Source organism: Mus pahari, chromosome 6 (assembly GCF_900095145.1).
Source record: "Mus pahari chromosome 6, PAHARI_EIJ_v1.1, whole genome shotgun sequence".
Classification (NCBI taxonomy): Eukaryota; Metazoa; Chordata; class Mammalia; order Rodentia; family Muridae; genus Mus; species Mus pahari.
In genome coordinates this window covers 67700401-67714464 of record NC_034595.1, presented here as the reverse complement: position 1 = coordinate 67714464, position 14064 = coordinate 67700401, and the positions used below count along the sequence as shown (strand labels likewise).

General features: G+C 39.0%; 1 protein-coding gene across 1 annotated transcript in view; it reads right to left on the bottom strand.

Annotated features, from left to right (window-relative positions):
* Gpbp1l1 (GC-rich promoter binding protein 1 like 1) overlaps positions 1-14064 on the bottom strand; it is a 39603-nt gene that overhangs the window by 15385 nt on the left and 10154 nt on the right. Inside the window, exons 2-7 of the mRNA XM_021200224.2 lie at positions 11851-12868; positions 11041-11153; positions 8545-8674; positions 7709-7995; positions 3186-3258; positions 1454-1647 (exon numbers count right to left, since the gene is read on the bottom strand). Coding sequence (XP_021055883.1) covers positions 1454-1647; positions 3186-3258; positions 7709-7995; positions 8545-8674; positions 11041-11100 — 744 coding nt within the window. The 5' untranslated portion in view covers positions 11101-11153; positions 11851-12868. The remainder of the gene's footprint in view (positions 1-1453; positions 1648-3185; positions 3259-7708; positions 7996-8544; positions 8675-11040; positions 11154-11850; positions 12869-14064) is intronic.

The following is a 14064-nucleotide window of genomic DNA, read 5'->3' as shown; positions in this document are numbered from 1 at the left end:
GATGGTTGTGAGCCACCATGTGGTTGCTGGGATTTGAACTCTGCACCTTTGGAAGAGCAGTCGGGTGCTCTTACCCACTGAGCCATCTCACCAGCCCTTGAGTGTTTTTTAAAGTGTGTTAGAAATGAGTATTTTCAGCCTTAAGGGTACATGTAAAAGAGGAAAATAAACTCATGTGCTAAGTGCTGCAACTAAAGAGACTCCGTGTTATGCAATGATGGAGATATAAGGACTAATCTTTTTATGAATATAATATAATAGGAGTCACAAAGAGAATGGCATGAGCATTAAAAGTACTTTCTTCCTACTTAAAGAGAATAAAAGGGGGCAATAAAATAGGGAATATACTTATGGCCCAAGCATGGTGGCATATATCTTTAATCCTAGCACTCAGCAATTAGAGGTAGGCAGGTCTCTGAGTTTGAGGCCAGCCTGATGTACAGAGTGAGTTCCAGAACCAGGGCCACACATCTCATCTTGAACAAACAATGGAGCGTGGGGGGTGGAGAGACACAGCAGTGCAGGAGGCAGGGAACTGGAGAGATGGTGCAGTAGTTAATAGGGCTAGGTGCCCTGCAAAAGGAGCTTGGTTCCCAGCACCATGTGGATGTAAATCCAGCCCCAGCAGATCTAGAGCCTCTAGACTTCCAGAGTACCTGCACACAGACACACATACCTGCGCACAATTCAAAACAATAGATATTTATCATTGATTGCTGACAGGTATCATTCTTTGTGGCCCAAGTGGCAGTATTGAATGCATGCATCACCACTCTGAGCTTGTTTTTGTAGTTTTAAAGGGATGTGAAAATGAGCAACAGTAGTAACAGAGGTTAGAACAGACTAGAACGTCTGTGTGGGGCTCTTCAGAGAAAAATATTTACAATCTAATAAAGTTTGAAGGCACTGAACAGATACAGAAGTCGAATGATACACTATCCCTTCACCCCCTCTTACAGATGGATTCTCTTGGTAACACACCAGACCTGAAGTCTTACAGAGTCCATTGATTTTTAGGCACCATCCTCCTGAGTATCTGAGTACAGGTATGTGACAAAGTGGCCAAGTGTATCAACTATTTAAGGATGATCAGTTTAGCAGTTCTGTGAAATATAAAGATGAAGAAATACAGGGTGTGCAAAGTGACAAAGCTCTAAAAAAGGACAAAGAAAAAGAATAATTATGATAATTGCTTGGCTAAAGGGAATAAGGGAAGATAAAGAGGAAAGCTGCAGCCAAGTATTCAGGCTGACTGATAAGACAGATGTTAATGTTACTAAAGGAAACAACAAGAAGGATCAAGCTTACAAAAATGAAGCTGGCATTGGCAGAGTCTGGTGATGGGAGTATTACTCTATAAATGTAACAGGCATGACAAATAATTTGTCAAAGATACATCGGACTTATTTCTAATCTTTTGTCTTGACATTCCTATAATGACTGCAACTCATACCTTTGAGGGAGGTGGTGCAGGCTTAGGAACCAAGTTCTTATAGACACTTGGGACCATTGTTGACACTTTGTTCCCATTTGCATGGTGGGATCCTGAGGAGGTGAATGCAGCAGAAAAGGCAGCAGCAGGATCCTCTTTGGAAATTTTTTTGATGACTAGCATCTTTGAGGGTTGCTTGGCACTAGGTGGATTTTCTGTGAAATATAAGAGTAGAGACACAAAGGAAGGTCACACCTTTGACAAGCAAAACTAACAGTTTAAACAATAGCCTCGTGTTCAACCTAGGAGATGAAGTTGAGACCAGGGGACAAATATTACCTTGTGTTCATTTAACAAATTCTTGGAAAAAAGATACTATGGGTTTACCATGCCAGCACAGGTATATGAGCTCAAGAACCCATGTTTAAAAAAAAAAAAAAAAAGCTACAAATGCTTGCAATCTTAGCAACAGAAAGACAGTTGAGTCCCTAGAATTTACTACCCAGCCACTCTAGCACATGCGATGAACGTCAGATAAATGAGACAGTGTTGAAAAATAAAGCTCCTGAAGAAAACCACCCAAGGCTGACCTTTTCCCTTTGTATGCGCAAGCATGTGCTCATGCCACCAAATACCTTAGTAAAACAATACAAACGACACCACTGGAAAAATAGTAAAATTTTTCAAATTTTATTTTTAAAATTTACTTATACATGAGTGTTTTGTCTGCATACCACATGCATGCCTAGTACCTGAGAAGGCCAGAGGAAGGTAGGAGTTACAAGTATTATAAGATGCTATGTGGGTGCTGGCAATCAAACCCTGGTCCTCCAGAAGATGAGTCAGTACTCTTAACCACTGAGCCATTTCTTCAACCCCTCAGTCTTTTTTTTTAAGAGACAGGGCTTCTCTCTATAGATCTGAGCAGCCTGAATACCACTATAATCTCTATAGGGACTAGGCTGTCCTTGAACTCACAGACATTCAGCTATTATCTGTTTTCCAAGTGCTGGAATTAAAGGTACAGCCATTCCTTTATTTCTTTTTGTTTTAAAAAAAGGTATCATTTGGTAACTGTAAGAAAAAACAAACAAAAACCAGCATATGAATCACTAAATTTATAAATCAGTCTTGCAACACAAAGATTAGCAGTACTAAGGGAGCTTGTAAGATGGATAGGGTGATCATCAGGCACACCCAAGAAAAGTAGAGGCAGGTGGAACTCTGAGATCCTGTCTCAAAAAACTAGCACCAGCAATCATCAGGGCTGGTGAGACTGCTCAGATACACTGCTCTAGCAGGAGGCCTCAGATCAGGTGTCAGGACCCAGGTCACCTGTAACTCTGGCTCCAGAGAGTCTAACATCCTAGTCTGGACGTCAAGGCCATCTGAATTCACAGGTATGAATGCACACATGCTGGCATACCTCTCTCCTAAATATCAACAAATCTTTAAAATAAATTATTAAACAAGCAGACAATTCAAGCTAAAACTACTCAAACTGCCAGAAAACCCACCAAACAGCAAAACCCATGTCCCAGTTAGGGTCTTCTAACATTATTATGCTTGGATGGGTTTATGGGTATAGAGTATTTTCCTATCTTGTAGATAAAGAGCTATCTTAATGAATAGCTAACTGGTGTTGGCGTCTTCAGGCAAAAGGATGAAAATACAAAAATTGAGAACAAAATTTTAAAAAAGGAGGAAGAATTTTTCTCTCAGCTGTATTTTTAATATAGTCAAATGTACCTACCCCACACTCCAGAAGGGGTCCCAACTGGTCTGCACAGCTGATTCTGTTTGCCAGCCTCTGGATTCAAAGAAGGCTAGGAAAAAAAGGATATAAATGGTTGATACAAAAAGCTCATTACTTGAGTATTTTTCAAAGTAGCCATCACCACAGAAGCTACCAAGTAATTATTATCCAACCAATTTAGTACTATATTAAAAATGTAACAAGTAGTATGTTGAAATAACAGGCACTGTGTTATTTGTATCTTGAATTTTATTTCCTTTGTCATAGGATTCTTATACATATAAATATACATAACATATAAACATGCAGTTTCCCATCTTTCTATAGGGTGAGTATGAAAAAAGAAGGCATAAAAGCCACAGAACAAGAATATGGGTTGTTGGGGGGTGGAGAGACTGCTCTTCCAGAGGTCCTGAGTTCGGTTACCCACAACCACATGGTGGCTCACAACCACCCGTAATGAGATCTGATGCCCTCTTCTGGTATGTCTGAAGACAACTACCATTTACTTACATATAATAAATAAATGTCTTTAAAAAAAAAAAAATATGGGTTGGTTTCCTCAGAATTAAGGAGAGTAATGGTGTCAGTGAAATGCATGGTATTCACTGAAGTTCTAAGACTGCATTAGAGTAGAAGAAAGCCACATTACATGACTGTATGAGGAATACAAAGGCAATTTAAAAAGCCCCTGTCCTTACAGGACTATCACAAAGATAGCAGTAGCCAAGAAAATATCATACTATGATAAAAACACATGAGAGATGAATGGATCATTCCTGGCAGAGAAATGAGAAATTACAGGTGATGACTGAAACTTGTCCTCAAAGACTAATTCCAAAGCTGGAAATGTATGATTAGAATTGAAGGCTCAATAATTCCATACCAAGTTTAGCTCAGACTTAAGTAATTATGTAGAGGATAGAAGGGATGTCCAGAATAGAAACTGCATTAAGAGATTAAAAAAGGCTACTTTCTTTCCTTTTCCTCTTCTCTGGAAGAGTAGCCAGTGCTCTTACCGCTAAGCCATCTCCCAACTGTTTTAATTTCTAAATGATGTATTTATGTGTATTTGCACCTGAGTGCAAGTGTCTGAAGAGGACAGAAGAGGACATTAAATCCTTTGGATATGGAGTAAATGAGGGTTGTGATCTACCCAATGTGGTGCTGCCAACCAAATGTGAGTCCTCAGGAGGAGCAGTAAGCATTTTTACACCTCTGACCCATCTATCTAGCAACTTGAGGGTTTTGGTTTGTTTGTTTGGTTTTGGTTTTTGAAGACAGAGTTTCTCTATATAGCCCAGGCTGGCCTCGAACTCAGAAATCCACCTGCCTCTGCCTCCGAAGTGCTGGCACCAAAGGTGTACGCCACCACTTCCCGGCACAACTTGAGTTTTTAAAAACATATTTTCAAAATGATATAGACAACTAGGCTGGAACAATGGGTCAGTAGTAAAAAGCTTGCTATGCAAGTGTGATGAGTCAAGTAAAATCCCAATATCCCAAGATAGAAAGAAAGAACGGAAAGTTCTGAGCTCTACGTGCTGGCTAAGCCACACACATGGATACACACACCACTGAAACCCACGAAAGCAAATAATACCCAAAGTTCTTTTACTACTCGTTAAAGCAAGTATATAACTGATTAAACTGGGTACACTTTGTAAACCATTATAGTTATCTTTAAGTGACTTTAAATAACCTCTTTGACCTTTTGTTATCTGTTATCTCTTATAGCCTTGGCTATAAGACATGGAACTCACAATGTACACCAAGCTGACCTCAAGTTCAAGAGATCCACTTGTCTTTGCTTCCCAAGTGCTAAGATAAAGGTGTGCACCACCATGCCCAATCATGATCTTTACTTTTTATTATGTGTATGCTTGTGTGCCTGTGGACAAATGGCTTATATCCTCCTGAAGCTGGACTTTCAGAGGTTGCTGGCCACCTGATGTGGATGCTAGACACCGAAGTCAAGTCCTCTGCAGGAGCAGCAGCTGCTCTTGACTACTCAGCCACCTGTCTCCACCCCTCTTCATATTCTTATTTTGTAAGCTAGTGCTGACTTTGTAGTCTGTGTATAGGAACATGTTTGACTCAGTGAATGTGTAGGTCAGGAGACAACTTGTTAGGGTCACATCTGCCCTTTGACATGGGTCTAGGGAATTGAATTTAGGTAATCTAGTTTGGTGGCAGGCAACTCAATACATGGAGTCAGCTCATTGGTCCATGAATCTTTTTGATAGAGCCCTAGTAGTCTTTAAATATTTCCTATGTAAGCCGGGCGTGGTGGCGCACGCCTTTAATCCCAGCAGTCGGGAGGCAGAGGCAGGCAGATTTCTGAGTTTGAGGTCAGCCTGGTCTACAGAGTGAGTTCCAGGACAGCCAGGGCTATACAGAGAAGCCCTGTCTCCAAAAACAAACAAACAAACAAACAAACAAAAAGGCCCATAAAAAAACCCCCAACCTTTTATTTCATAAACATCTTGTTTAGAAATGTGTTTTAATACTATGATCTATGTACTAGGTTGTTTACTAATTTGGGGATCAACTTCTATTTTTAAATTTTTATAGCACTACCCCAAGTTTTTAAAGACAAATACCTAATAATGTATTGAAATACCTAACCCAGTTAAAGTTGTTTTTAAGTTTGGGTTTTTGTTTTATATTAATGGGTGTTTTGCCTGCATACATGTCTGTATACAATGTGTATGCCTAGTGTATGTGTAAGTCAGAAAAAGGTGTTGAATTTCCTGGAACTAGAGTCACAAATGATTTTTAGCCACTGGATGAATGCTGGGAACTGAACTGTGTCCTCTGCAATAGTGGCCAGTGTTCTTACTCATGGAGCCTTCTGCTGCCCAAACCTCTAGGCCAGTAGGTTTACATCCTCTGGGATAGGAGGATGATCCTCTCTACCTACTTTATCCTATGTACAATATACACCTAAGACTCTGCAAATAGCAATGCTAGTGTTTCAAAAACTAAAACATTAGTACATTGAGATGTGTTTTTCTTATTTTCTCATCAGAAGTTGTTATATAATACCTCCAGTTTAGGGACTATTATATCAGTTATTATATGTTGTATTTTGTTAGTTCATACATAGATCCATATCATTACATTTATCAAGTACTCTGTAGGTAATAGACAAGAACTCTGCCTTTAATCTAAGCACTCCTAGTTCCTGATTCCATTAAGTAATCTACTGGAACCAGGAAATTACTTAATGAACCCTATCACTGAGCTGTATCACAGATACTTGCTGGGGTACACCATGTGAAGATGTCTCTGTATATTCAGTTGTTAATTCTGTACTGGTAGAAAGCTAATGGTCCAACACTGGCTTCATATTTTATAAATATTCACTCTTCCTCACCTGTCTAAGGCAATCTAGAATTTTACTGATTGGTTTTAATAAAGAGCTGACAGCTAATAGTTGTACAGGTACTGGAAGGCAGAACTTCCTGCAAGAGATATGGACTCTAGGAGAAGTGAGAGGCAAGAGATGTAGCCTGCAGATACAGAGATGGATGGATAGACCTGGAACTCAGGTGAAGGTGGAAGAACTATAAATTTGTACTGCGATCTGGAGGACTATTGCATGCAAGGCCACACATATATATAATGTGTGCATTCACAAGCTCACATATTATAATTAATTTTTTAAAAAAGATTTATTTATTTTATGTATTTGAGTACCAGAAGAGGGCATCAATTCCAGTAGAGATGGTTGTGAGCCACCATGTGGTTTCTGGGATTTGAACTCAGGACCTATGGAAGAGTAGTCAGTGCTCTTAACAGCTGAGTCCCTATAGTTAATTTTTAAAGGATGTTCTTAGGTTCAGCAAGATGGCTCAGTAAGTAAGGGTCCCTATCATCAAACCTAATATAACTTATTTTAATTCCCAGAATCCCCACGGTGGAAGGAAAAAAACCAACTCCAGTTGTTCTCAATACATGTACATACCATAGATGCATTCACACTCACATATATAATAAAGAATTAGAATAAAGAAAGCACTAAATTTCACTGACTATAGTTAATAGCCAAAACATAGTTATTTTAAGCCGGGCGTAGTGGCGCACGCCTTTAATCCCAGCACTCCGGAGGCAGAGGCAGGCGAATATCTGAGTTTGAGGCCAGCCTGGTCTACAAAGTGAGTTCCAGGACAGCCAGGGCTATACAGAGAAACCCTGTCTTGAAACAAACAAACAAACAAACAAAAAACAAAAAACAAAAAAACCATAGTTATTTTACAAAGAGCAAAATCCAGGGAAAACAAACTTTTATGATAAAGGTGACTGAAGAGACAGAAAAAAATTCACATGAGTCCTGAGCTAACCACAGTGGCCCACATCTTTAATTCTAGAAGCAGAGACAGGCATATCTCTATGAGTTTGAGGTCAGCCTGGTCTACACAGAGACCCTTTTGCAAATAAATATATTAATTAGGGTCCTGTGCTTTAAAAAAGACACTGTTTGCTTTTAACTACGCACTTAAAAGCGTTATACTTACAAAGTCTTCCTCTTCGAACTGCAACTTTTCTACTTTATCCTCTTTTTTTTCTTCCCTAATCTCAGTTGGTGTTTTTTCTTGAAAGGCACAGCCTTTCCGGGAATGGAAGCTGCCATTCCAGTGTCGGTGGTTTCCTGTACTACCTCCACTACGTTGGCTCATACCATCATGACCTCGGGAAGAGCCATGCCAACCAGATAGATTCCCTGTGGTTCCAGCATACGCTCCCTTAGAGACACCAGAGTCAACAGAATCATGGCGGAATAGGGAGGGTTGGTGCCAAGAATCTAAAATAGCAAGAAAAAGTAAGGTATTAGTTATCTGTTTCTTATAAATTCAGAATAACTGGACTATATGCTTCCTGATTTGGTCAAAGTTATTTCCAAAATGCCTTTAGGAAACATTTTAAATGAGAAATCTACACAAAGAAACCCATAAATGCACCATTCTCTGTGAGGCAATTCTCCCAGTCTTCTGGTGCTAGAGCTCCTACTGAGGAAAAGTGTGCGTACCACTGAGCTAAATCCCCAGCCTTTCTAAATTAGTTTTTCAACTGAAAAGATGTTTCAGAGAAACAGGTGTAGAAACTAGGTAATGGCTATTTCTGGATTATTGGCATACATCAGTCTGATTTAGTGTAAATAGCAGTTCATTATTGTTTTTATTTTGGTCTGAGACATGGTCTACTTATTTAGCCCTGTCTCACTTGGAAATAGGTAGATTAGGCTAGAGATACACTTGCCTGTCTTGTGAATGTTGGCATTAAGTGTTCACTACCGTGCCTTGCTCTAAGCAGCAGTTTAAATATATGGTCACAACAGCTGGATATAACTCACCTCCTGTAGTCCGTAGAGGTCCATTGTTAAAAAAGCCATCAGAGGAATTATGTCGACGACGGCTTATTCCAAATCTACCTTCTCCACGGGATAGGTGCTCTCCGTGTTTGTCAAAGGTGGCTGTAGATGACTAACATAAAGTGTAGAGAGGCAAAGATTCAGTTTCTTTCAGTAGCTTATTGGGCTCTAAATCAGTGGTTCAAAAATAGTTGTTGTGGTAGTACAATGTCTATAATATCAGTACTAAGACCGAGATATGACTGCCATGAGTTTGGAGCCAGCTACATGGGGAGACCCTGTCTCAAAACTAAACAAACAAACAAACAAACAAACAAAGTGTATTTTAGATGTGAGCTATCATAACCAGTTTACTACAACTTTTGTCTTTTGAGTTAGGGTCTTATTCTATAACTCAGAACTACTTATATAACCCAGTTTAGGGATGTTTATATGTACTGTGTGAACATGTGTCTCTGTCCTTTCCTGCCTGCCTAAGGTACCTTCTAATTGGTTAAAATAAAAAGCCTATGGCCTATAGCAAAGGTAGACTAGAAGGTAAGATATCCAGCCAAGAGAAAGGAACGCTAGGAAAAAGTCAGAGGTAGAAAGACTTAGAAGTTTATGTATGGAACTGAGGAGCGGTAACTAAGCAACCGCAGACACAGGATAGTACCAACAGGTTAATAAAAGTTAACAGCAAGTTGGGGAACAGTGAAAGCACTGTGAATAAACACAGGCCTCCATGGCATTATTCAGGAGTAAGGGCAGGCATAGAAAGGCCCACAGTTAAGACATCGGACTCATGGCAATCCTCCTGCCTCAGCTTTTAGAGTACTGGGATGACAGCCAAGATCCACTACTAATGTGTTACCATAGTTTTAAAATACTTCTAAACATTATTTCATATTTATGGCAATACTGTAATTTTAGTATCAGCCCTATTTACTTATTTATTCATGAGAAGAAAAAAATTCAGGGAGATTAAGTCTTTAAATTTACATAAACAAGAGAAAGAAGCTTTTAAATAATCATAGATTAGTTCTAATATTCCTATTCCATAAATTTTTATTCTAAACCTCTTTTCTGGATGTGTATATGAGTGGGTATGTATGTGAATGGGCATTTGTGAGCATACAGAGGCCTGGAGTTGATATAATATATATCTTCTGCTTTGCTTTCCCTTCTACTTTATGTACCAAGGCAGGAAGTATCACTGAACCTGGAGTTTGCTTACTCAGCTGGTAAAACTTGCTTAAGGAATCCTGTTTATACTGCCCCAGTATTGGTATTAACACTGGAAATACTGATGGGCTGCTGTACTTTTCCCAGGTTTTAAGTGAAGGTGGGGCAAACTTCATCATGTTTGTGCAGCAAGCAATTTACAAACAGCCTTCTCCCCAGGTTTCTATATATCCTTTACCTGTAAGTGAGACCTATGGTTGATTTGCCAGCTTCATTAGAGCATGGGATATCTAAAACTGCGAATCTTAAATATGATTATGAGGGGTCAGTGAACTGAGCTGCAAAGACTCTCCCTGAATATTTCTGGAAATATCTACATGAATGTGAGGAGAAGGCACAACTAGCATTCAACCTTCATTGAACAGGGACCTTTTTGGGTTTTTGCCCTGACAACAGAAAAACCAAGATTCCACATTTCCTTAGCCTGTAAATACAGACTTGCACCCATCATTTTTCAAAGACCTTCAACAAGGGCATTTGCACATCTGTGCACATACACCTTTAGAAAAACAGAGACACTAGCATTAAGGTACATATTAATATGAACTGAATGATTATTCATACACTTTTTCCTTAAGACATTTTTAGATTTATTTTACATGTATAAATGTCTTGCCTGAATGTTATGTAGCTACACATACCACATGCATGCCTGGTGCCCAGAAAGACTGAAAAGGGGAGTCAGATCCCCTGGAACTAAGCTATGGATGGTTCTGAGCTACCTTGTGGATTCTGGATGTCAAACCTGTGTCCTCTACAAGAGCACAGAATGATCTTAACTGTTCTTGCCATCTCTCTAGCCAACTATCTATACGTTGTTTTTTTTTTTTTTTTAATTTTATTTTTTTTTTGTTTGTGTGTGTGTGTGTGTGTGTGTGTGTGTGTGTGTGTGTGTGTGTGTTTCTGTTCACCATGAAGTAACGTTTTTTGTTGTCCTGGAACTCACTTTGTAGACCAGGTTGGCCTCGAACTCAGAAATCCACCTGCCTCTGCCTCCCAAGTGCTGGGATTAAAGGCGTGCGCCAACACGCTCGGCTATCTATATGTTCTTAAGGGAATGGAAAGTCTATGAATACATGTGAAATCCCAAGGAAAAGTTGGACATATATGAAAAACAAAATATAACCCTCTTTCATCAAAATAACTAAAACAAGAACAGCAACACAGCCTGAAACACAAAACAGAAGCCAAACCCCACTCAGGATGAACAGCACCGTTAGGTCTGGGTAGTTAGCACAGGGATGAAGACAGTACCTTAGCTGATTGTGGCGTTGAGAAATTTAGCCAAGCAGGAACAAAGTCATGCTGCGCCATTTAGGTCCAGTGTCTTTTTAGCAAGATGAGGCATCCAACCTCATGGCCAGGATCTAAACAAGAACTCAAACCACTCATGATTCTAATAGTATGACACCAGTGTATGAAGGAGTCTGTGATTAACCTACAGTCCCCCTTTATAAAAGATTTAAACCCAGAAAACTCTCCAGACTACTTTTCAAGATGTCAAATCTCAAGAATTCTAAATAACACAAATATGGTGGAAATAAAGAATGCTACAGGAAGGAAGCAAATACATTGAGTTTTTGCCTAAAAAGACAAAACAAAAACACTATCATAAACACATATAGAACAGTGGTTCTTGACCTGTGGGACAAGACCCCATTAGTAGTCAAGAGACACTTTTACAAGGGTTTTAACAGATATTTATATTATAATTCATAACAGCAGCAAAATTATAAAAATAATTTTATGATAGGAAGATACCACGAGGAATATTTATTAATATTTAACTATATTAAAGGACGAAGAATTAAGAAGGTTACTGATAATAAGGGTCGAAGCATTAAGTAGGTCACTGCTACAGAGCCTCTCAGAGCTTTTCCATTTACCTTAGGAACATCCTCTCACATATGAACTTGTACCAGTTTTCCTGAGATTCACTGCTGTACCTGAATTACTGGTATTCCCCGAAAATTAAATACTTCACAACACAACAAGACATTTTTTTCATGACATATAACCCATTTATGTTTTCTCCAAAGGTTAAGACCCATGAATGATAGTTACCCTCAGAGTGTCACCTCTGTGATCCTGTATCCAAAGTTGCCACCTGTATCTTCCACGAGGTTTTCTTCTAAGAAGGATGCTAAAATAGCCTGGCCAGCAGCACGCCTTGTGATGAAGCACAAAACCCCCAGCTCTGTGTGGCCCACCCTCTTAATCCTCTCAATGGCTCATTCTGAATACCTGGTTCCCGACACTTTTCCAAAGGGGGGAGGGGGAGGGGAAGGGGGGGAAGGGGAACATAAAAGGTTATTTGTTACATTTAAAAAAGGGGGGAAAGGGGGGGAAGCTATGTCTATGTTCACCTCATTCAACTGCCTTGAGTAATGGCACTGTAATGTTGCTTAAATAGGCAAAACATGGACATCTGCACAGTGAGTGCAAACACTGTTCATAACAAGGTCATGGCTAGAAGGACAAATGGTCTCCGATATGGGCAAGAAATGTCATCAAGGTGACAGGTCACAAATGTAATAGTAAAGCACTGTAAGAGAGCTTCTGCGCAATCAATTCCAGTGGCAAACTATCCACGACAAAAGCGTTCACAGCACAGATCCCATTATCTCACAGGACTGCTTAAAGCAGTGTGCAGGTATATGCGCTTTCATCCGTTTTCACCCTCAGAATCTAACCCTGGAACTCTTGTTTTTTGAAAAAAGGAATCCAACAGAAACTTGATAACGTTTTCCTGCCACAGAATAGCAGCTTTCAAGGCAAATTTCTTGGTATAAAGCTCCTAAATATATATCCCTATTTCTTTGGTCTTTACTATTTATACATTCAAAGCAAAATTATAAGTAGAAAAGATAAGGGTCAAGGAGAAAAGAGAATTCCAAAATGAGGTTTTCTTCTTATTAATTTTCTGTATTTCACTTGTTCTCCTCCTTCCCCAAAACTGGACTGAGCTTCCAGAAGTGATATGAAGAATCTTCTACTGCTTTATTGGAGAAATCACTTTCTAATTTGGGTCCATCTCCATCATTACTCAAACATTAAAAAGGCCACTTGAGTCTGCCAATCTCTGAGGGAAAACAAAATAAAACAAAACACATAATTAGAAGAGGCAAAACCAGCCACACATAACTGCTAATGAATATCAATCAAAGACCTTGAGAGTAAATTCCTTAAATATAATTTAGATATTAATTTGTCACTGCCTACAATAACATGCCTACAAGTCTTTTTATTACATAGATAAGAAAATTACTAGGCTTCCCAGGTTGTCTCTGACCTAAACAGTCCCCTATCTCAGTCTTCTAAGCAGCTCAGACTATAGGCATATCACACCACACCTAACCTTTTTAAGTCCTTTAAAGATTTTATAAATCTCGCTTGACCATAGATTTAAAAACAAAATAAACCCAACCATTTCTCCAAATAGCCATCAGAGGTATTCAGAAATGCCAATTACTGGGTCTTTTTACATCTAGATTTTCAACTTACCAAATTGGTCAAACCATATAATGTGCGGAAGGAAACACTGCCAGTGTGATCACTATCTAATTATTATATTATATTATCCAATACAATCTCTCGCCTTATTTATATTGTACATATTTTAGATAATTATCAGTTTAGAGACAGACAAAGCTCTGATCTAACTTGATATGAACTAAGAGGACTCAAATGTTTCTTTGCCCAATTCCCAATATTCTTCCAGAAGTCACTTTTTGATAAGAGAACTTGCATCTTTGGGCAGGTTCTGCTCTGTTGACAAATCCTGTGCATTACTGTGTTAAATTCATAGACTACAAAATACCGAGTTCATGACAACAGACATATCTGTGAGGAAACATCTTTGCCTCCCAAGTGCTGGGAATAAAAGTGCGCATCGCACATCCCCACTGTCCAGCAAGATAGTTGGTTTTTGTTTTGTTTTTGAAATCAGGACTGTTTGTAAAACAAGATTTGGGGAAAACCATACTAAACTTTTTAGTGTTTCAGGCCAGTCAGGGCAACATAGTAAGACCCAAATCAAAAAAAATTTTTAAAGTTTTATTACTTTTAATTATATGCATATGAGCCGGGTAATCCCAGCACTTGGGAGGCAGAGGCAGGCAGGTTTCTGAGTTCGAGGCCAGCCTGGTCTACAGAGTGAGTTCCAGGATAGCCAGAGCTATACAGAAAAACCCTGTCTCAAAAAAACAAAACAAAACAACAACAACAACTACAATATATGTATATATATATATATATATATATATATATATATATATA